This window comes from Balaenoptera musculus, chromosome 1, assembly GCF_009873245.2.
Source record: "Balaenoptera musculus isolate JJ_BM4_2016_0621 chromosome 1, mBalMus1.pri.v3, whole genome shotgun sequence".
In the NCBI taxonomy this organism is placed as follows: Eukaryota; Metazoa; Chordata; class Mammalia; order Artiodactyla; family Balaenopteridae; genus Balaenoptera; species Balaenoptera musculus.
The window spans coordinates 48,285,063-48,301,224 of NC_045785.1; the positions used below are offsets into that span (position 1 = coordinate 48,285,063).

General features: G+C 41.4%; 1 protein-coding gene across 1 annotated transcript in view; it reads right to left on the reverse strand.

The window, feature by feature from the left end:
* DAB1 (DAB adaptor protein 1) overlaps window positions 1-16,162 on the reverse strand; it is a 420,573-nt gene that overhangs the window by 134,863 nt on the left and 269,548 nt on the right. The window contains exons 3-4 of the mRNA XM_036843482.1: window positions 9,664-9,803; window positions 1,273-1,371 (exon numbers count right to left, since the gene is read on the reverse strand). Coding sequence (XP_036699377.1) covers window positions 1,273-1,371; window positions 9,664-9,803 — 239 coding nt within the window. The remainder of the gene's footprint in view (window positions 1-1,272; window positions 1,372-9,663; window positions 9,804-16,162) is intronic.

Below are 16,162 nucleotides of genomic sequence, written 5' to 3' on the forward strand. Positions count from 1 at the left end.
TCAACCACCATTCTACTTTCTGTCTCTGTGAATCTGACTCCTCTAGATACCTCATTTAAGTGGAATCCTACTCAATTTGTCTATGTGTGACTGGCTTTTTTTACTTTGCATAATGTCTTCCATGTTGTAGCATAGGTCAGAACTTCCTTTTTACTGCTTAATAATATTCCATTATACACACACACACACACACACACACACACACCATATTTTGTCTATCCATTCATCCATAGATGGACAGTTGGGTTGCTTCTACCTTTTGGCCATTGTGAGTAATGCTGCTATGAATGAACATGGGTGTACAAATGTCTGTGCTATTATTATTCAGGAATAACTTTTCTTCAAGAAAATCCATCTTTACTATTAAATTATCATCCTACTACCCACTGGTATCCTAATATGAGTCAGAACAAAGGCGAGAAAATTATAATGCAAAATGACAAGGTTAGGTAACTTGGCTAGTTGAGTATTGTTTATACAGTGCTTGACAAATTACCTGTGAAGTTCAAAGGAGGTGATATAAGTGGAGGTGTGTTAGAAGCTATATAAAGCATTGAATGAATAAAAGGAAAACATGTCCATCTGACTCTTGCTCTCTGGACAAAACAGATCAAAGAACAGAACGCTTTTCTGTTTTTCCCTTACCATCAATGGACAAGGCCAACAATGCAAGGCAAGTCCTGGGGATGAAGCTGGGAGCTAACTGCTGCCGGGAGGTTGATGAAAATACAAACCACTACTTCAGTGGGTTTAACAAACAGATCAGCCCTTACATTTCCTGATCATGCAGTGATAGATTTTTTTCAAGATTGAAAACTCCATTTATTCTTTTTGATGACAGCAATTGCAAGGTGTCACAGGTTCAACTCAAGAGAGTCTGGATGCTTTGACCAAGTCAAATGACCCCCGTGCGTCTCCCTCTAGGATGCATGTCATTAAAGTTGCCAGCACACAAAGAAATTTAACTTAAACTGTCACATTACCCACCGCTCTTCAAAGCACATCAATCTCCCTATTGCATTACCAGGACTGTGTGACACTTTTATCCCAATTACACTGTAAGAAACACAGTCACACTGTGTTGGTGCAGTCACACTGTGGCCAAGTCAGGGAAGAGCCTCCCTTTGATGGACAATCACAGTTGATCAAGTTTGTCAGTTGCTTTATCTGTTTTTATGCTTGTTTGATATCCCTGCCCAGAGAGTAGAGGCTTTTAAGGGCACATCTGTCAGTGGATTCAATTTCACCATGCCATGTGATTCTTTTACTTACCCCTGTCTTCTCATCAAAGATTTTGATTCCTCCAAAGGAGATGGTTAAAAAGATTTTCTGTTTGTGTTCTCCTTTGGAACGAGCGCCAGCAACAACGCCCTGTTGAAAGGAAGGATGTGGTTTTTACTTTAGTGTTTTCATTTGAAAATTCCCTCCGGTCCCAAAGGCATGTCAGATATCATGAACCGAAGGCACCAATCATGCACACTCCATTCCCTCCCCACTTCCATGCTGCCTTCCCCAACGGGCTTGCATTTTCTTGTTGTTTTAGGGTAACACTTGTCCTCACTGCTCGAAAACTGTAGAAATAGATATTTGAACATGTATTCATTGGACGAACCAAGATTTATAGAGTGCCTACTTTGTGCCTAGATGCTCAGCTCAGAATTCGAGACCCCAGGATAAACAGAATATGGTCCTTTTGTTAAAATCATTGCTGGGTTTTGTATTAGATATGGTTTTAACCTTTTAAATAAAGATGAGTCATGGAATACATTCCTAAATGTGATTTTAATTTTATACTTCTGGAAAAAGTTTTCATATGAATTCATTTTAGAGATCAGAAAGAAAAGAAAAAATATTGCCAGACTGCATGTCTCAATTTTGTTTGGAAAAATGTGATGGTCATATGTCTAAGGTTTGCAGTTTTTACCCACACATTTTGTATGTTCTTCTACCATTTTTCCAATCATTCCTGTGCTTTCAAGGAAAGTACCTACCAAGTGCATTCCACTTCTCAAAAATCTGTTTCCCCACTTTTCCAAATTTTTTGTAAACTGAAGATATGTGGATGAGTCAATTCGAAGGTAGATGCCACAAAAGGTAGGTATGTTACTCTGTTCACTGCTCCCTTCCTCGTACCCAGGACAGTCCCTGGACTGTCCCTGGAGGTCAGGAGACACTCAGGAAATTATTGTTACATGAATGTGCTATCAAGAGTCCTCGCCAAAGTTGATATTATGCAAATTAAGAGTAAAGACACTTGCTTTTTAAATCAGCCTCTGTGGTGGCCAATTACAGGCAAGCATGGGCATCATATTAGGGTACAACTCAGAGGATGAGGACATTCAAGGGATTTACGCTCCAGGGCTGTTGCAGACTCTGCATTCGATGTTTTGAGGCTTCCAGCCCCTTCATCCCTATTAGCCTCCACAGAGGGTGAGTAAGCCCAATTCTCAACAGTTATCATTCTGGACTTCTTTAGGAGTCGAAAAGTCTAAAATCATCATGATTTCATACTTCCAAGAGATAAAAGTCCTTTGTGCTGTTCTCAGAACAGCGTGTTCTCGACCTCAGTCTCAGCAAATAGAGTGAGAGGTATGACCAGAGGCACAAGGAAAGGGCACTCCCTTGAGGTTGTGTGACTATCCTCCCTTTGGGTACTGGAAATAGTCTGCGGAATGGAAACATCTGGATTATACTCCTGGCTGTGATCTTGGACAAATGACTTAACTCTCAACTCTACTTCCTCAAGTGTAAATACTTCTCTCGCATGATTGAGAGAATTAAATGAAAACTTATGGAAAGTACCTAGCACAACACCTGGTACACTGTAGGGATGTCATAAGAATTAATTTCTTCTAGTAAATGAATGACTGTCCCTTAGCATTCGTGGTCCAGTTCCTGTTTGGTACCTAGCAGTAGGAAATTCACTCCCTCAGGAGTCTCCCATTCATTCTCAAGCACCTCTGACATGTGGATGTACAGAATGTTGAAGTCAGAGAAAACCTTCAAACTAATCAGTCCAAATTTCTCTACCAACAGACGAGAAAACTGATGCCCAAAAAGCTGGGTGGACAGTCCCTAGATGGTACAGAGAGCTGGTGAGAAAGCTGAGACCACATGTCCACTCTCAAGACTCTTGGTGCAGGGGGCAGTTATTATTCCTTTACGTGTGTCTTCTTTCTAGCGAGCCCAGATCTCTTTCCTGTAACCCTACCCAGTGTTCCTCTTTTGACCCTTCGGGGATGGTACTCACTGACATAAGATTCCTCCTCCAATGACTGCCCTCTAAGTAGTTAAAGAGAGTGACTCACCCCAAAGCGAAGTCTCCTGTCTCTTTAACCCTTCCTCTTGTTCAAAGGCTTCTAGATTCCTCAGCGTGCTGCTTGCTTTCCCATAAATTCACTGAGGGATGGTTTTAAGGACATGGGAGAAGGGTCAAAGTATGTCTCTGCAATCCCAGGGGTAGTTCTTATTTCTCTTCAATGTCACCTGATCAGAGATACGGCCTCTGACCCCTCCACTCTCCATACCAAACTGCATCCCATTCTTTCCCCCTGCATCTTTTGTCCTCGTTGTACCCACTGGCATATTGTATATTCATTTGTTGACTGTCTGCCTTTGCCCAACAGAACAAAAGCTCAACTGGGCACAGAACTTTGTTTTATTCATTCTACACGCCCAGTGTCGAGAACGGAGCCTGGAATAAAAAAGGCACTCAAAAAAGTGAAGTGACTTTCCCCTCACTTGGGTAATGAACAAGCCAGGCTTTGAACCTATGAAAACTTGATTTGAAATCTGTGTTCCTGGCTGGATTTGGAGTAAAATAACTGATGCTGCCATCCCTACACAGCCTAACCTTCAACTTCACTATCCAGGCCTACGCAAAAGAGAGAACAAGAAGTAGCGCCATCATAATGGAAGCCCCATTATAAATGGAAGCATTGAAAGGACTGTGTCAAAGGGCAGGGAGCCTCTCTTTCTTGTTTAAGTCCTCCCAACATGAAGACATCACAGCTCATGGTGGGGAGAGGCTTGCACCTTTGGTCAAGAAGAGTAGCTTTAAGGTCCCCATCTCCAAGATGGTCCTAACAACCCCTAGCTCTTAGAATTACCACAACATCAAATTGTGCTAATTCCCAGCACATAGTGCCGCTGACCAAGTGGCTATCAAAGAACTCCCTGGCAGAAGGCGGCTGCAGGTAAAGAGGGATGGAAAGAGCCAGCGTGCATGTTTCAGGAGCACTTCTGCTTGGGGCTGCTGATGGTACAGCTCCCCAGGACAAATGCAAGAGAGAAGGATGGTCCACATGGTGTGATCCTTGGGGAAATAAAACTCCAATTTTATCAGGCATGTTGGGAGACAGGACCCTGAGTTAAGCCCTGAAAAACTGCATGAAGTCCGAGCAAGCCTGCCACCAGCCAGCACGCTGCAGGGACTCACCTCCCCACAGATGATTCAGGGCTGTTATGTAGAAGTGATGAAGGGCCAAGGGACAGGGCTGGCTGGGGAATCGGAAGCTATGGATGTAGGTGTCTTTTGGGGTTTCTGTGCCTAATATTAGCCACCTGACCTACAAAGTCACTGTTGGCAACCTGGAAATGAAGGAGTCAGATGTTTTCTTGGGTACCTACCAAATGGTAGGAGTTCTCTTATACGTCATATAATTTAGCCCATCCCACATTCCTGGGAAGGAAAAATTATCTCCCTTATTTTACAAATGACCAAACATAAGATCGGGGGGCCAAGTGAACACCCCAAACCTCAAGGAACTAAGAAGACATATAGAGGGAATTCAAACAGTGACCTTTCGAATTCCAGTGTTAGGGTTCCTTCTATTATAACCCTCTGGAAGGGCTCTTTGGGGAGGCATGGATGAAAAAAAGGTGGAACCACCAGCTTCCAAACTCAGTAGTGAAGGAGAACTCTAAAATGAGAATACTTCTTACTTCTAAGAGTGAAGTGTGCACATACCACACCTAGCATGGGGTGCAGCGTGCAAGGAGAGCTCAGCAAATGACCGTGACCATCACCTCTAATGCTAATACTGATTCTATGAAGCAATGCCATGTGCTGGGCACTGTATGGAATGACTGATGCAGGTGTCCCTAAGGGAGTCACACAGAGGCAGCATCTTGCTGGAGGATTTTATACACAGGGAAGCGGTCAGGCACGCCAGGCAGGGTTGATAGCCTGCCCTGTCCAGCTCAGGGGTTGCCGTGAGAATCCAATAAGATGGTGCACAGGAAAGGACTCTGAGAAACCTCACCCAGCAGGGTGTATGCACATGATGCGATGACTGTGATCTCCAGGGAACACGTCAAGCAGGTGTGCAACCTGAATAGCTGAAAACGTAGAATGCTATTCCAGAAAGCTCCGTGAACTAAACCTGGTCTCCAATCTCAGCCCTACTGGTTATCAGTTGTAGATCTTTGGGGGAAAACTCATCCTAAGTTTCACTTTTCCGAGGTAAGAAGGAGAATACAAATATCCTCCTCTGCCCTGCTTTGTGCCCAGAGACTGGTCCTTGTGGTCTGCATTGCCAGGTCCTCTGAGCTTCCCGCCCTCTGGATTCCACTCAGGAAGGCACAGACAGGAGATCAGAGCGTGGAAGGAGAGAGGTCAGGGTATTTCATCCAGCCTCCTTCCCATCCTTGTTCTACAATCTCCAGGAGTAGCTTATTTTTGCTTGGCGAGGGAAGGGACTTTGTCCTCAATCTTGCCCTCCCTGGGTTCCAGTAAATAGATCTCATCCTAGGATGGTAACAGCTTCCCACTGTTTTTAGTTTCCAGTGCCTCACCAGCTCTTGTTTGCTACCTTAACCTTGCCTAACCTTTGTATGTCGCTCCTGCATTAAAGTATCCTCATCTGACCTAGTCGGGCTGGGTGTTTCTTACAGGACCCTGACTAATAGATTTACTTAGGGCTCTGTAGTCAGCCCATCTCTCCCACAGCTTCAACCACCACCATTTTGCCCGATACCTCTGAAAGTTGACTGCTTTGGAAATCAATGATGTGGGGCTATGTAGCTTACTGGTAGGAGCTTAAACTCTAGTTGGGGAACCAGGATAGATTCAACGCAGATACAAAACAGAATAGAATGAAGCACTAAACTATATCTTATCAAACACTGGGCATCTGGAGATACAGGCTTGAATTCTGGGCTTATCCCAGATTAAATGAAGGTTCTGGGGCAAATCCTATAACTTCCGTGAGCCTCAGATTTCTTATTTACAAAACAGGGAGGCTAACAGCTACCTCATAAGAGCGAAAGAGATAATATATGTAAAAGTGCGTTGTTGACTAAATTAAAATACAATGACAATGTGGCTTCGCTGGTGGACGGGCAATGGCTCACTCATACTCACATTATGAATCTCCTCTTAAATCTCTATAATCCAAGAGAAAACTCTCTAAAACAGGAAGAGGCACTAGCTTCAGAGAGCCTAGCAAAGAAAAACAGATTAAAAAAAAAATTTTCTCCTATGGCCTGACATGAACAAGTGGGCCTTTTGCAAGGCTAACAGGCATTTTGTACTTCTTTGCCTTTCCTTCCTGGGCAAGTGGCCAAATGGAGAATCGATCATTTATGTTTCTGTGTTTCTTAAAGAAACACTACTGGGAACAGAAATGTCAACATTCTTCTCTGCAACTTGCAAATAACGAAAGACAATTGTCTGGGAACCAAGAACCGTCAACAAGTTCAGAGCATTTGACAGTAGCGTGTTATGGTTGGTCCAACTCTCCAGAGCTTTGGGGACCTCACAGTTATAAGGGGTGACAGATGGGGCACTTCACTGCAGGTAACACCCCCCACACACACACACACGCAAGGTTGGCAATCCTGGCCAGGCCTGGTACAGCTAGCCTGGCCCAGTGTTAATCCTGAGGGAGAACTTCAGGGCACACAGGCCAACTCCTGTCTCACATACGCTGAGACCTCCATGCTTCTATGAAGGCAGCTGTCAGTGAGGTGCTCCGTGGCCCATACCTTCTGAACGCTATCTACCAGGATGCTGGGGGGAGATGCACCAGCCTCTTTCTTGTTCTCAGCAGACTTGTGGCTCTGGGTGAGAACCAGGCCACTGGAGAGCTTCTTGATGTCTTTCAATTAATATTTGTCAAAAGCAAATCTCCATTTGCCTGGCCTCATACTCAGTAAGAAGCAACTTCAGCAAGAATCAAGATCCAGGCCTTTATCCCCATTCTTGACTAGGGTCTCCTTGGCTCAGTCTTTCTGGGTTCTCTCTCTGCAGTCTACCCGCTGGTAGACAGGCTGCGTCCTGGTCTGACCTCATGCGTGAATCACAGTTCTGCTCTGGGGCAGAGCAGGGGTCAGGGTGCGTGAACATGGAGCGCTGCAGTTATCCAACTGCCCCACAAACCAAGTGGAATGGCCTGTCTCTTTCAAGGATGCCCTGTGGCTGTGTGTCTACGTCACATCCTCCAGACCAGCATTTATCAGTCATGAAGCTGGAATTTAGAATTCTTCCTGTTGGACTCCTTTGTGTATTTATCACTCAGACTTGAACTTGGCAGAAGAAGGGGGCTCATTACTGGACTGTCCTAAAATCTTATAACATTGCTTAATTATTATTATTATTTTTATTTTTAAATATTTATTTATTTGGTTGCATCAGGTCTTAGTTGCGGCACGCGAACTCTTAGTTGCGGCATGCACGTGGGATCTAGTTGCCTGACCGGGGATCAAACCCGGGCCCCCTGCATTGGGAGTGTGGAGTCTTATCCACTGCACCACCAGGGAAGTCCTGCTTAATTATTTTTTATAAAAGGATACATTAACCTCTTCCAAGGAGACAATCTGTGAACTCATGATTTTAATGTCTTTTATACCTTTTTCTAGTAGGCCTTGTAGTAGATTCATAACTATTAAAATAAAGTTTGCTGTGTAACAGCTAAAAAAAAAAAAAAGAAAGTAATGATACACAGTTGAGAAAATTAAGAGTTTTTAAAAAGAATGATTCCTACAGCTATACTACAGGGAGCCTTAGCATCTGATATGCATGTTAAACTGTTGAGAAAATGTGTACAGTATAAACAAAATTAATACCTGTGCTTTATTCAGCATCTATCAAAGAAAAGGCAATGTAGAGGGTGTTTTATAGATATTGTCTCATTTAATATTAGTAGGCACCTAGCCAGCCTTCTTTTCTTTTTTCTTTCCTTTTCTTTTCTTTCCTTCCCTTTTTCTTACATTAAAAAAAATTACATTGACCAAGTTGTATCCTCAGGGACTATTAGAAGATAAGAAAAAATGCTCATGATATATTATTAGGGAGAAAGAAAAAAAGATACGAAACTATAAATAGTAATTCCAATTACACTACATATATGTGTATGATTCATATACATATACACAAATGTATATAAAAATACAAAGAGAGAGTGTTAGTTACACACAAAAGTGCTGACACTGATTTTTCTTTTTGTGGTGGGATTGTGGATAAGTTTAATTTTCCCTCATACTTTTCTGTATTTTCAAAATTTTTACAATGAGCATTTTTTGAATTCTATAATCAGGAAAATAATTAAATTATAGGTCTTAAGTGCATAAGATAGCTTATAAACTTCTTGCTAAATCATCTGTTTTTCTAATATTTTATATTACTTTTTAAAAAAAGAGACATAGACTACATAGAGACCAGAATCTGGGAACAAACAATGTTCAATTTTGTATGTTTTAAAAGGCTATTTAATAACATAATTTTCTTATTTTGCATATTAAAATTTTTCTCAATTTCTTTCTTAGTTTTCTCAATGAAAAGCCTTCTTTTTTTTTTTTTTTTTTTTTTTTATAAATTTATTTATTTATTTATTTTTGGGTGTGTTGGGTCTTCGTTTCTGTGCGAGGGCTTTCTCCAGTTCTGGCGAGCGGGGGCCACTCTTCATCGCGGTGGGCGGGCCTCTCACTGTCGCGGCCTCTCCCATTGCGGAGCACAGGCTCCAGACGCACAGGCTCAGTAGTCGTGGCTCACGGGCCTAGCCGCTCCGCGGCATGTGGGATCCTCCCAGACCAGGGCTCGAACCCGTGTCCCCTGCATTGGCAGTCAGATTTTTTTTAACCACTGCGCCACCAGGGAAGCCCAAAAGCCTTCTTTAAAGCATTTAAAATCAGCAATCTCTTTGTGATACCGCCAAATATCAATATCTAGTTACGTATCACTTTTTATAACATTTTCCCTTTAAAGCATTTGGGGGACATTAATAGAAATTTCAAGAATGAATAAAATCAGCTTTTTTATTAATATATCATCTTTTACCATATTCATCATATGGTGAAATATATAAAATTTATTTAAAAATAAAGTAGAAAATTTATAAAATCTGAGTGACAGTACAATTTGATGATTTTGTACTTTTATTTTTGCAGGCGTTTCACAGTGAAGATACAATTGAATAAAATGTGATATGCTCAAAAACCGTACAACAGGGGCTAGCAAAATACCTCCACATAGGAGATGCTTAACAAACATTTGCTAAATGATTGACATGTCCTCCCAATAAATAAATGCAGTGAGTCATCAGTGTACCAAGTAATATACCAGTATATGAATAAAAAAATATGTTTACCAGAATGACTGTAATCATTTCTTCCTCTCGGTCATATCAAACCCACACTATTTAAATTAAAATGCTTGCGCAGTACCTTGAGTTTCATCATGGAGTCTTGGCATAACTTGTCTCCCCGAGCTGCGGAAACCTCATCAATCCCAATCAGTTTGGCCTTGTACCGGACCCCTTCACCTTTAAACCTCTTTATCAAAGTGGCTTCACTGCGATCCTGACCTAAAAAGAGAGAAATGCAGGATTCAGATATGTAGGTGTTCAGGCCCCATTGGCTTTAAATATCCGCAGCTCCGAGATTGGTTCTCTGGTTCACCTACATGCTATGAAAGTCAAATCATTGGACCACGGACAAAAGAATGGTAAGACTCCTGTATGCAAATTCTGGCTCTATCCTTTTAAATCCTCAGGCAAATTACACAATTCTCTCTGAGACTCCATTTTCTCAGGCAGAAAAAAAAAAAAAAAAAAAAGAGTTAAAAATAACCAATCCCAAAGGGGCATTAAGATAAATAAACATGATGACACGTATAAAGTACCCAACACGGATTTTGATACACACTAGGTCATCAACAAACGATCATCACCCACTAGGAGTTTATGTCTGACATTCTTGTTAGAATAGTATTAGCCCTGAGCCTCTCTGGCATTTCCAGCATTTAATATGACTTTGGCCCGGGTCCAAGACCCTCCTTACACCCAATTCCATGGGCTGTTTTATAGTGAGACTCCAAAGTAATTGCTTTGTATCAAGCAGTGACTCGGGGGCAATTATCAAAAAATGATTTTACAGTGTCTCTTCTGCTAACTCATGCGTGTACAGAAAGAGGCTTCCATACTCCTTGGTACGGTGTGCCCACACCTCGTAACAGCTTTCTCAATAATTATTAGCATAATATTTTGCTGAGACACATCAACCAGAAGTTCAAACACATCCACATGAAATGAAGACAATAAAGTTACTGTGAACTTAGCACATCTTTCTTGTGAGATGTTTTATAAACTTTACCCCCTCTTCACAACGACTCACCATATCCATTTCCCAGATGACAAAGATGAAGGTCACAGAGTTCAAATAGCTTGTCCACGTTCACAGTCAGGAAAAAAAAAAAAAAAAAAAAAAGAATACATAGGAATTCAAATCTCTAAATTCAGCAAACTCCCATCAAAGGAGTCACAGGTTGGGGCATTGCTCATGTGGTTCTTAAAACCTGGAATGCCCTAGGCTTCTGATATTCATCTCCTGGAATATCATTAACTTCAACTTCTGATACCTCCTCTATCACGCCTTCTTTCATCAGTCTGACACTTAGACCTGAGGACACTGGAGATAATTCAGCCCATTTCTTCTCTCCACATGATGGACAAACTGAGGCCTTTCCATTATGTGGGGCTGAGAATTATTTGAGGACACACTTAAAATAGAAAAAAAAAACAACAGCAATAGCTAACCATCATATAATGCTTTTCTATTGACGAAACATGGCTTGCATTTCATTCATTTATTCATTCATCCCTTACTGAGCATTGCTTCCGTGCCAGATGCTATTATTCACTGGCAACAGATGAACGAGACAAAGTCTATGCCCCTAGAGGCTCAAGTTTTTGATGACTGCAAACAAAAATGTGTAGTGCATTATGCTAGATGTGTAAGAAGGTATAAGCTTTAGAGCCAGATATCCTCATTTCAAATCATGGCTCTCTCACTTGTAAGCCAACTAAACTATCCGCCAAGCCTCTGTTTCCTTAACTGTTGAATGAAGATTAAATATCTACTTTAGGAGTTATTATGAATAGTAACTTAAATGAGATAGTATGTGCAAAGCATGGATTCACATGGTAAGTTTTCTATAAATGGTAGTTGTCGCCCCTGTTATCAGCTCAGTAAAAGAAGCACATAGAAGATACAATGCCGAGAGCAGGAAAACACAAAAGAAGGACATCTGCATAGTTAGGCCTGGACCTGTCGTCCCCAAATCCCATTTGGTATTTTTTCTACCGCATCCTTGCTGACTTCTAGCGTATTAAACTTCTTGAATTACTTTCCATAAAGCAAATATAACACATGGATGATTCGTCTGAATGTGTAATCAATGTAAAAATTAAGCCTCCGGGATCAGTGAGGGCAGATGTCAGAGACTAAGGCTAACAACAAAGAGAAGAACATTTGCCATGATATACCCTCTACGTACAGACATCTAGCTGTGGGCACCACAGGTCACCTCTCCTTGCATTATTATGCAATATTTGGTAGGAGTGGCCTATGGTTTGATCTATTTCTTGGGAAGGTTATCTTACTCTACCTTATTCTATCACAAATACCATCTCTGCCTCTTCAATTCCTGACACTATTTCAGTCACTAATAGCATCCTTTTCACTATTTGGAACTTCCTCCAAAGTTTAAGTATAATAACAATACCAGGTAGGATTTATCATGTCCTGTACAAAGCTCATTATATGCACCAACTTGTTTAGCTCTGGAAATAATCCTAGAGGTAGGTACTATTACTTAGGTTTTATAGACAAGGATCTATATTGAAGGTTTGAGAGCCCAAGTAATTTGTCCAAACTCACTGAGTGGGACCTGAACCCAGATCTGACTGATGCCAAAGCCCAGGCTTGTGGTTTGCTTGTGTTCTGTGTCTTCAAGCCTGTTCTCTTAACCACGATGATTAACTGCTTCTCATCTATCCGACTTCCCTGTGAAGCCCCATCTAAACTTCTACCAAAACTCATCTGGCCCAAATCTGTTGATATTTAATACACTGGCAGCATTAAAACTCCATTGGAGAGATGGCTTGAAAATGGAAGAAACAGCTTCCAGCCTCCAGGTCATGTCCAAAAAATGTCCGTATGTCAGATACAAAGACAGCCTTAAGAAACATTTGTCAGGGCACAGAGCTCTGTTGAGGAGCATGCTTCATAAGAGGAAGCAGAGCCAGATCAGGTGAACGAGGGCAGAGATTAATAAGAAAATATTAGGTCATTTAGAGGAAAGTAGAGAGCCCAATTTAGATTAGGACCCAGGGCCAAGCTAATTTGTATGAAGGGCACTTATGCAGTAGATAATCCGGTTTCTCATTAAATGCTCCACCATTAAAAGGGTAATTTTTCATGAGCACATCTTGAGCAAGGTCTCAAATATATAAGTTAAGAAATAAATAACAGAGATCAGAGCCATAAGGCTGTTCCTTCAGAGGCACATACGACTTGAGAGTGTTAGGGAGAGGGTCAATCTTCATGCATCCTAAGTTATCATGAATCCCCAGCCTATTTTGCTGAAAGCACCACTGACCCTCTGCTTCAGGATGGACAGGAGAAAGGTCATGTATTTAAGGAAAATCATCTATTATCGAGCATTTACGATACCAGTCATTGTGCCAAGAGTTTTACATGCAATCTCTTTTTTAATCCTCACATTTGCTCTTTGAGTTAGTCTCTGTCATAAGCCCTATTTTATAGAAGATGACACCAATACCCAAAGCCAAGGGCATTGCCTGAATTTTTTTAGATAACAGCTTTATTGAGATTTAATTCCCATACCATTCAGTTCACTCTTTTAAAGTGTACAATTCAGTGATTTTAGTACATTCATGGAGTTATACAACCATCACTGCTAGCTAATTTCATAACATTTTCATCAACCCAGAAAGAAACCCTGTACACATTAGCAGTTATTCCCCATCTTCCCCAAGCCCACCAGCCCTAGGCAACCACTAATCTACTTTCTGTCTCTATAGACTTGCCTGTTCTGGAGGCAAATTACATTTCATATAAATGGGATCATACAATATGTGGTCCTTTGTGACTGGCTTCCTTCACTTAGCATCACATTTTCAAGATTATTCCATTTAATAGCATGTATCAGTACTTTGTCTTTTTCTTTCTGAATAATATTCCATTGTATGGATATACCACAACAGCTGATGGACATTTAAACAGTTTCTATTTCTTTGCTATTAAGAATAGTGCTATAATGAACATTTCTGTACCAGTTTTTACGTAGCCATATTTCTTCAATTCTCTTAGGATTATACCTAGGAGAGAAATTGCTGGGTCACATGGTAACTCTGTTTAACTTTTTGAAGAACTGTCAAGCTGGTTTTCCAAAGTGGCTCTACCAGTTTAGAATCCCACAGGCAAAGTATGAGGGTTCCAGTTTCTCTACCAGCTGTTCTTGCTACATCTCTTATTGTCTTTTTTTTTTTTTTAACTTTAGCCATCCTAGTAGGTGTTCAGTGAAATCTCCTCATGGTTGCATTTTGCATTTTCCTCGGGACTAATGATACAGAGCATCTTTTCATGTGCTCATTGCCCATGTGCCTATCTTCTTAAATGTCTATTCAAATATGACAGCCTGAATTTGAACCCAGGTCTCAGGCAAAATGTCATGCTTTTACCCATTAGGCTATGGGGTCTCCTGTGACCTGTCATAGCATTTACTACTTCTCGCTTTGTGTCACAGCTATTTGAATAGATGTCTGATGGAGCCTACAGTAAACTGGCAGATAGCTTTCTCTTAAGACAAGTATATCACAAGCACACACACCTCGCCTGGTCTTCTCATACCATGTCCCATTTAATCCTCCAGGGTTACTGGAAGGAGGCATTGCCATCATTCTATGGATGAAGACACTAAAGCCAGAGAGGTACCTAAAGTTATTTCAAGCTGAGCTGTGAATAGAGCTTCATCCTGTCGTACTCTGAGGCCTGAGCTCCTCCACTGGGCGGCATGAGCTCTGGACTCAGAGGACCTGAGTTCAAGTCCCACCTCTCCCACCCCTCCCCTAATTGTGTTGCCTTAGATAAGTTCCTTTACATGTCTTCCACGGCATCTTTCTCTGTTCAGTGCAGATAAAAACAGTTGCTCCCACATAGGGTCATTGTTTAGGTCAAAGAAATGACGCACAGACAGCATGTAGGAGAGTGACAGGCAAACACTAAGAGCTAGTCAATGTTGGCCATTGTTATCTAGGTGCTCATACTCCCAGTTTGTCTGGGACAGTCCCTGTTTATACCTTTTGTCCTGACGCTATTATTACTAGCACCCCTCATTACTCTCAAACGTATCCCAGTTTGGATGGTGAATTGTGTGGTCACCCTAATTATATTATCACCATCTTTACACTGCACTGCCTCAGAGTGTTCTTTGTGCAAGGCACTGCGCTAGCTTTCTGTGGTACCTAGGTAAGTGAAAAGTGTCTCTTCTCCTGTCTGGAAGCCACAATTCAGAAGAAGACACACATAGCTTTACAAAATATGACCAGGACTATGAATGTCACATAGAGCTGAGGGGAGGAGGAATTGTTTCTGTCTGGTGAGGAGAGGATTAGCAACAGCTGCAGAGTTGAGATGCCGTTTGAGGGAGGCTGGTGAAAAAGCAGGGATTCAACAGGTAGAGAAGCAAGGAAGTTGCTTTCTAGAGGAACGAAGATTACGGTAATATTCAGAGACAGTGAGTAATTAGGTTAGACTGAGTGTTTCTCAAACTTAACTATGTTTTAGAATCATCTAGGCAGCTTTTATAAATACCAATCCACAGATTTTGATTAGATTGATTTGGGGGAAGCCTGAGACAATCAATGTGCTTGCAAAGTACTGTGTTCAAACACATGGCTTGAGTGATGCTGACAAAGGCTGGAGGGGTCTAATCATGAAGGGCTTTGGAAGCCAAGCTAAAGCTTTTGGGCTTTGTTCTTTGGGCCACAGGAGCTATTTATGTTATGGTCTGTCGTGAGGATTAGATTAAAACAACAGTGCAGCAACATTTGGGGAAGTATAAAGCTCTCACTGATTGATTATTGGTTGATTTATCATTCACTTATATATATAGTGAGTGCTCACTATAAGTTCTAAGGTGCTAAAGATACAGCAGTGACCAAAATATATAAATATCCCTCTACTCATGGAGCTTACATTCTAGTGGAAAAGTCAATAGATTATTGCAGTCATTTTCTAATTCTAGTTTAATGAAGAATCACCTGTTTAAAACACACACACACACACACACACACACCACATAGACACAAAAAACCACATTCCTAAATCCCACCCATTGAGATTCTGAGCCTAGTGGGAGGGATACAGTAGACTGAGTTGATTCAGACATTCGTAATTCTGGAAGCTCACCAGGAACAGCAAGTGGTCGAACAGCAACCTTTTTATGTAGAAAATTTCTTTGGAGGTGCTATTTCTCAAACTGGGTCCTCAGAATGAGAATTTCAAAACAAAGTTTTGATTTGGGGTTTTCAAATTGATAATAATATTTTAAACATGTTACCAGTTCACAAAGGATAAAAATCAGTAATAATAAAAGACATTATGCAGCAAAGGTATTTTCACAGAGTTTTCTTTGTTTTCTTAAAAGCCCAAGACTTTCTGTTTAAATGTTTCCAAGGGATCTCCTTAAGTGGGAGAAACACTGCTCAGTTGCATTTGCGGCCGGCTGGGTGTACATGCCTGGGAGACAGGGAGGGCCTGAGGGGCACCACCTTATTAGTGCTTTCCTACTCACATCAGAGGAAAGGAGCCTAAGCGGAATGGTTTGGAGATTTCTGCCCTGGTGCACTGGCTTTACTAG